General features: G+C 48.5%; 1 protein-coding gene across 1 annotated transcript; it reads right to left on the bottom strand.

Annotated features, from left to right (window-relative positions):
• Positions 1-408: 408 nt before the first annotated feature.
• LOC125551149 (ferritin-1, chloroplastic-like) lies at positions 409-7,051 on the bottom strand. Its single transcript, XM_048714305.1, has 8 exons — positions 6,673-7,051; positions 6,386-6,469; positions 6,226-6,286; positions 6,032-6,119; positions 1,332-1,393; positions 1,116-1,181; positions 929-992; positions 409-850 (listed from the first exon to the last, which is right to left on the bottom strand). Exons 1-8 carry the CDS (start codon positions 6,963-6,965, stop codon positions 807-809), a joined length of 762 nt encoding a protein of 253 aa, XP_048570262.1. The 5' UTR covers positions 6,966-7,051; the 3' UTR covers positions 409-806.
• Between the last annotated feature and the right edge of the window lie 808 nt (positions 7,052-7,859).

Here is a 7,859-nt window from a genome sequence, read left to right as displayed (position 1 = left end):
CATCTAGGACATAGTGATGATGTGGCATGTAATAAATATGGAGAAAGAGCCAAGTTGTATGTAAATTAACCAACAATATTTGCACAAGCTCCAAGGTGAAATAGAGAGCAATCATATTTATTTTCTCACCATCTATTGGATAACTTAGCTACAAGCTATTAGAATAGTTGTATGATAGTGGTTAATGATATGGACATTTTAACAAGACTAACATACAACCTGACGGAGATGCCCTCATGTACATACAACCTTCCTCTCTTTTCTCATTTATTGTATGACACATCATAAAAAATTCATGTGACAAAATCTACAACCATTGGAGATGCTCTAACGCATCCTCGGGATTCAGCAAGACATAGAGATACCCTGGGCTTGAAGCTAATGCGTCAGCAGCTAAGAACAAGATCAGACTAGAATTACCCAAGACCCTACATATAGTCCTGGCTTTATTGCGAATTTCAAATGTATCCACTGGCAGCACATGCACAGAAGTAACATAGTTCACATGTTCTACTACTTACTACTCCCTCCGTTCCGAATTACTTGTGGCAGGTATGGGTGTATCTAGATGTATTTTAGTTCTAGATACATCCATTTCTGCGACGAGTAATTTGGAACGGAGGAAGTACTTTCAGTGCGCCATGTTCTTTTGGAGGACGCAAACACCTTACATACGACTCAATAAACCCACTGAAAAACCCAAGAAACACATCCACAGTGGTTGGCTGATCCACTACTTGACAGTTGTGAGTTGTGACCTACATGCATCTTCCCCTGAGCAGCAATGCATATTCATGGCCTGATCTCTAGGCCTCTTCTTCGAGCAGCATCCGATCAAAGTGCCACACCCCTGCATGCATACAAACCATGCAAGTAAAACATCCGATGCCGCAGCAATATCAGTTGCTTTTCACAAGTACAAACTAACCGTGCCCTTTGCCGATTCTCCTAAGCTGCGTCACGTACTCGGAGATCTTCTTCACGGCGACAACCTTTCACAAGAATTTAGCAGGAGTTATTCGGTCAGCAAAGCACAAAATGAAGCAAAGCATCTCAAGACTACGGTGTGTGTGTGGCAGATCTGACTCTCTGTATTGAGGCGGTTTTATTTTTACCTGCTCCTGAAGAAATTGACTCTCAACAAAGTCGCTCAGCTGAGGATCGTTGCACCTTGTTGCCACCTGTTAAATTTTGGAAAAACAGTTTAACTATGGGGTGGCGCAGTATTGCATGTACTGGTTCTGATAAATCAATCATGAATTCATTTGGTCCCAGTCGCACACAGATCCCTTTTACAATAACCTCCTTGCAAGCATGAAGGAGCAACTTACAGAGTGCAGGTTGTGCAGCTTCTCATTCACGAGCTTTTCAAGAGCTAGAGCCAACTCCATTGCTGAAACACGTGAGAGGTTCAAGTTAGAATACAGGAGGATTTCACAAGCTAGGTTCCACAAAATGAAAGCAGCAAATGAGGCAAATATATGGATTTTAACAGCTTGCTAGTTTCTTTCCGATTGTTTCGTGCCCTTGTCTATTCATATGTTTTCTAAATTAAAGCTTTTCAAACACAACACCGTTTTCGGTGAGCACACATAGGGTAGTGACAGTTTTTCATGATCAGACATGATCAAATTCAAAGAGTTGTTTTATGGTACCCTCAAACTAATATAAGCCATCCATTTGTTCTGATCTGATGGATAGGATTGTTTGGCACTCCAGTATAATGCCTTGGGGTACTGGGTTCGGCTCCTCTGCAGTCAAGTAATCACTGTACAGGTACTGCAGCTGTCCAAATCCACCGTCCGTTACAATCCCACGGCTCACCTTCCTTCCCCCACCCTTTGCAGCAGTGGAGGCCGTAAGAGCAACTCCAACGGGCCGACCCAAACGGACGATGATTTCGTCCGCTTTTTGTCCGTTTGGGTCGGCCGCCCGCCCGGCGTCCGCCCTTTTTTCATATGGGTCGGCAGCGCGCCCAACGCGCCGACCCATATTTGCAGGCATGGCCGGCTGGCCGCCCATTTTTGTATTGCATTCAACAAATTGTGAAATCAAAATTTAACAAACAAAATAGTCCGCCCAAATAAATAGTATAGTTTTACAGGCCAAATAAAAATAAAAATGTTTCACATAGTTTTACGAACGAATAAAAGAAGATACATCTATTGGTTGCCAACATGAGTCCACATATGCTCAACCAAATCATTTTGCAGTTGCACGTGAGTTTCCCAATCACGCATGTCTTCATGAAACTGAGTGAACTGCTCAAATGTTGCCGCTACTCCATGCTCAGGCACAACATTCTCACCCTGAAACTGAAAGCCTTAATTGTACAGACGTTCCGGGCGCTCGTCTTCTACGATCATATTGTGCATGATCACACAAGCAGTCATCACCTCCCATAGTTTCTGCATGCTCCAAGTATTAGCAGGATACCGAACGATGACCCATCGAGATTGCAGAACACCAAAGGCACGCTCGACATCCTTTCTAGCACTCTCTTGCTCTTGGGAAAATCTTTTCCTTTTCTCTCCAACAGGTTTGGGTATTGTCTTTACAATAGTGGTCCACTGAGGATAGATACCGTCACGCAAATAGTACCTTTGTCGTAGTTGTGGCCGTTGACAGTAAAGTTCACCGGTGGGCTGTTGCCTTCGGCAAGCCTAGCAAACACCGGCGAGCGCTGAAGCACGTTGATATCATTGTGTGATCCAGCCATGCCAAAGAAAGAGTGCCAGATCCAGAGATCTTGAGACGCCACTGCCTCTAGTATGACAGTGCAAGCTCTGACATGTCCCTTATACTGCCCTTGCCAAGCAGAAGGGCAGTTCTTCCACTCCCAGTGCATGCAGTCTATATTGCCAAGCATCCCCGGGAAGCCCCTGCTAGCATTCATCGCCAGCAAACGGGTTGTATCTGCAGCTGTCGGCTCTCTCAAGTACTCAGGGCCAAACACAGCAATCACAGCCTTGCAGAACTTATACAGGGACTCTAGGCATGCAGACTCGCTCATACGGACGTACTCGTCAATGAGATCACCGGGCACTCCGTATGCGAGCATTCGGATGGCGGCAGTGCATTTCTGATAAGAGGAGAAACCAATCTTGCCGACGGCATCCTCTTTGCACTCGAAGTAGTCATCATAGCCGACCACTCCCTCTCTAATACGGTTGAAAACATGCCTACTCATACGGAACCGGCGGCGGAATTTGTGATGTTTGAACAACGGGTTTGTTGTATCAAAGTAGTCCTTCCAGAGAAGGAAATGCCCGCTCTCTCGGTTAAGGTGGCCCGGAATGGAGCCACGGAACAACGGCCGCTGGTTGTTGAGGTGGTGATGGACCAACACGGCAGCCAATATCTCCTCCTCGTCGTCGGACGACGAATCGTCGGAGTCGCAAAGGAAATTGTGGAAAAAGAACTCGTCGGCGGAGTCCATTTTCGTACCTTGGCAAACTGTCGAACAGCTTGCGGGCGTCAAAGAAGGAGACGGCCGGCGAGGGGAGACGCGGCGCCCACAGACCAGCTAGCTGCCCGGCCGGCGTCCGACGAGTGTGACGGCGTCCGACGAGCGTGCCGGTCGTATGTGGCGGGGGCGGCGAGGCGTCTTCCTGGTCGCGGGCGGCTGTGCGGTGGGGGAAGCGACGGCGGGAACTAGTTTGCTCCCCGGCGGCGGCGGGCGACTGGGGACAGGGGCGGCGTTGCTGGGCGGATGTAGAGGCGGCGACAGCTGGAAGAGTCGCCGCAAAAATGGGCGGCGGCGTTGGTGACGGAGGAGGCGGGGGGCGAGGGTTGCTTGTTGGCCAGGGGGGAGGGAGGCCAATGTGCCACAGACCAACGGGCCCGGGGACAGGAAGAGGGCGAGCGCGCACGCGTCCGTCTTGTGTCCGCGCCGACGCAAATCAGGCTCAAAAATGGGCCGGGAATGGGTCGCCTGCGGATGAAAAACGGACGCGCGTCCGTTTGGGTTGGCGCGTTGGGCCGCCTTTTCTGTCCGCACCGACCCAAACGGACGGCCGCGGACGAAATGGGTCGCCCCATTGGAGTTGCTCTAATGAGCTCGACCACGGCGGCCGGCGGAAGTGCACGGGTAAAAAACCAGCCGCCACATAGCCTCATTGCCTTAGTGTGTGCATCACCACTGCGCTGATCGGGTCCGACGTGCTGCACTACGGGACGCCCATGCCGAAGTATTACCACCCTCCCGTCCGGCCTGCGCAGCGCCGCCGGCCGCCGAGTGCGTCGCACAGCTCCGGAGCACGGCTTTGCCCGGGTAGGAGCCGTCATGGATGGATGCTACTGCTTCCGAGAACGAGGGCGCCTTTGCTGCCGACGTCGACAGCATCCAAGTGTTCGCCGGTGAGGAAATTTTTCTTCATGCACCGGACACATGAAAACACTGCCGAAGTACGGGACGCCAACATTGGACTGCCCTCCTGATGCGCCGGAGTACATGCAGGACGCCGATGCTCGTGTATGTTACGCCAAATGTGCCTGCGTAGGCCGACCTCCGCCTATGGTCCATGCTCCGCCTGATCATGGTGCTGCTCTTCGCCAGCATCATCTGCTACTGCTATACATCAGCGCTTCTCTCCGACGGCACCTCATCCAGCGACCCGAGCCACGACGAGCGCAACTACGCAAATGCACCAGCTAGTAAGGCTATGTGGCGGTCGATTCCTTACTGATGAGCTTCCGCCGGCCGCCGTGGTCGCAGTCTTTAGGAGCCTCCACTACTGCAAAGGGTGAGGGGAGGAAGGAGAGCCAACAGATTGAAACGGCCGGCGGATTTCGGTAGCTACAGTACCCGTACAATAATTACTGGACTGCAGAGGAGCCGAACCCTGGGGTACTACCGTTAAAACTTGGGGAGTACCACCACTTCGAGGGTAATTTGGTAATTAGGACTAGATTGTTAATTCTCCACTAATTAAGGGATAAAATCAACATGCTGGCGGCGATTAAGCTAGCGACCGAGCCATGATTCACGGGATGCATAGAGAAGGACTTCTTCACATCCCAAAAACAAAATCACATCAGATCTCAAGAGAGATAAAACACGATGAGGTGAAATAATGCAACTATTAGTAATTATGTGATTGTTGGAATTGGAAACATGAACCAATTGCTTGACAACGCTAGGAACAGAGGTGCATGCAGTGCGCAGATCCAGCGGAGGGCCGTGTCGCCGGCGGCTAAGTTGCCAGATTTTCATGCATGTGCGTGAAAGGGCCTGAGGACGGCTCCTCCGGGAGGATGCGGCAAGCCGGCAACCGTCATTGTGCACGATCAGAGGCGGCGGGCGTGCGCTTGATCGGATGAGTGTTTTTTCTTTTCTTTTTAAGCTGGTCGTATTAGGAAATTAGATCACGGGAATATCTCAACATTATATCTAAACTAAGGAGACAAAAAGTCTAAAGTGCCCTCTCAAATCAATGGTGAGATTTTGTTGGTACTCCCACCTCTATCTATGGAGTACCAGGTCACTGGAGACCAGCTGCATAACTGATCAAGAGCTAAAAATTGACATCTGTTTGACTGAGGTCATGTTCAGTTGATAATCAGCTACTCCCTCCGTTTCTTTTTAGTCTGCATATAAGATTTGGTCAAAGTCAAACTTTGTAAAGTTTGACTAACTTTATAAAAAAAACATCAACATCTACAATACTAAAGTTATATGTTATGAAAATTAATTTCATCATGCATCTAATAATACTGATTTCATAGTGTGAATGTTGATATCTTTTTCTAAAAACCTAGTCAAACTTTACAAAATTTGACTTTGACCAAATCTTATATGCAAATTAAAAAGAACCGGAGGGAGTATATAGCTTTGCATATACCTACAACTTACCCTGTAATCTAGCAAACTACTCCCTCCGCTCCATAATTATTGTCGTGGTAATTTGAACTAAAAGCACGACAATAATTATGGAACGGAGGGAGTAATGTTACTTTTCCCGGGTAATTAATCTGGCCCCTTTCTAAGAACTGAATATGCATAAACACCCACAACCATAAATAAACTTACCATACAGAGCATCCCCTTTCTCAGAGTGGTCGAACTCTGTCAATGGGGTCACGATAGACTGGAGCCTCACCCGCCCTCCACGTCTGTTCTGATGGACACACACAAGAATACACCAAGCATCATCCATCAGTTTCTAGCTAGCACGCAGAGGACAATGGTATTAATAATTTAAAGGTCAAGGGAATCATTGATACCTGGTACTCCATAAGCATCTCCGCGTGTTCCCTCTCCTCGTCGCTCGATTCCTTAAAGAACCTGGAGAAAAGAAACAGGCGCATATCAGAACCAAAGCTTTGTTCAGAAAATTGTACTGGTAGCTTTAGTAATGGAAGACAGCTACAGCACTGTGCATACTTGGCAAAGCCCTTGAGAGCAACATTGTCCCGGTCGAAGTAGGCGTAGAGGGAGTGGTACGCGTACGAGGCATTGTACTCCACACTGCAATGCAGACATACAGTATTAGTTTTCCTCTAATCAGGACCAGATGCAGGCGCTATCTAGCGAGCTAAGGATGGTCAAGTAACTCAAACCAAAACCATCAGTCCTTTGTACAAATTTACAGTAAAATCTGCAGGCACAAATTGCACGCAGTCGATTTATCAGGATGACGAGGCGCATAGCGGTGGCGTGGGTTTACTCACTTGATCTGCTCGTTGATGGCGGCCTCGCATTCGTCGACGAACTTTTGCCTGGCGAGCGACTGGCCCTCGGCCTGCGGCACGAGCGAAAGCTCCCCCTTGAGCTCCTCGAACGGCTGGAACATCACACCGCTGAGGAGTACCTCCTCTTTTTTCCCCTTCCCCGCGGCCCTGCACGCCGTCGACGACACTTTCGCTAACGGCGGCAGCCTCGCATAACCGTGGGCCGGGCTTGACGCAGAGAGCTGGCTAGCCGCGGCGACGGCGGCCGGAGACGACGCAATCCTAAGAAGCATCTCGAAGAGAAGAAGATGGAGGCGAGTGTGGGGAACTGGAAGTGGGCGTGGAAGACCAAAGTGGAGAAGGAGGAGATGGGGATAGCTGGATAGGTATAGCAAAAAATAGCTCGTAGGATATGTGGGTGGATTACACGTGGATTTCGGAGGGAGTACAAAATTTGATTCCTACCCAACAAAATACTCAGATACATTTGGACGACAACTAATTTCGGACAGAGAAATTATTGTTATCTTACTATTAAACAGAGGATACGGCTTGCCTGCTTCCTCTCCATACTTCCATCCGTGCTCCCACTTTATTCTATGGTTGACTTTTTTTTCCTTTTTTCTTTCTAATCTAATCATCTCCCCTTCCCCTCTCCCTGATTTTAAGGGAGTGGGGTCGGGTCTTATTTTGTTCCAATCAAATCAAGCCACGTACGCGGGAACACGGATGGGCGCACGCGCGAGGAGTAGGTAAGTCTCGTCCTTAAACAGGAACTTGTAATCTCACTTCCTTGTCTTCAGAATTTTCTCCTTTTATGATCTTTTTTCCACCTTCTATGTTCCCGACTTTCTTCATTCCATACATACCAAATAGGTTTTTTCTTCATTGGTTTTTTAATCCCTTCTGGGTCAGACGGCTTCTTACCCGAGCGAACCAATCTCCCTACCTATGGCGTATCCTAAATGGTCGCCACCGTCGATGGCTCCTCTCTTTCCCTCAATCTCGTTCTTCTTCTTCTTTTTGCGGGTGAGCACTTGTATTACTCAACTATTCAAGTCCTTACAATCAATAGCATTTAGCTTTAAAATAAAATCAGGACCATAACCCAGCTATGTCATGGTTCTTCCTTCAGCTCGAGCAAAATTAGCTAAGCTATCGCTAACACTATTTTGGGTATGATTTAT

This window comes from Triticum urartu, chromosome 4, assembly GCF_003073215.2.
Source record: "Triticum urartu cultivar G1812 chromosome 4, Tu2.1, whole genome shotgun sequence".
NCBI lineage: Eukaryota > Viridiplantae > Streptophyta > Magnoliopsida > Poales > Poaceae > Triticum > Triticum urartu.
Note: the sequence above shows the minus strand (reverse complement) of the source record. Positions and strands in the feature narration are given on the sequence as shown.

Coding starts and splice junctions, on each gene's coding strand:
- LOC125551149 (XM_048714305.1), bottom strand. CDS start 6,965: ATGCTTCTTAGGATTGCGTCGTCTCCGGCCGCCGTCGCCGCGGCTAGC. Junction 6,470..6,672: donor GCCATCAACGAGCAGATCAA/GTGAGTAAACCC, acceptor TCTGCATTGCAG/TGTGGAGTACAATGCCTCGT. Junction 1,182..1,331: donor AGCTGCACAACCTGCACTCT/GTAAGTTGCTCC, acceptor AAAATTTAACAG/GTGGCAACAAGGTGCAACGA.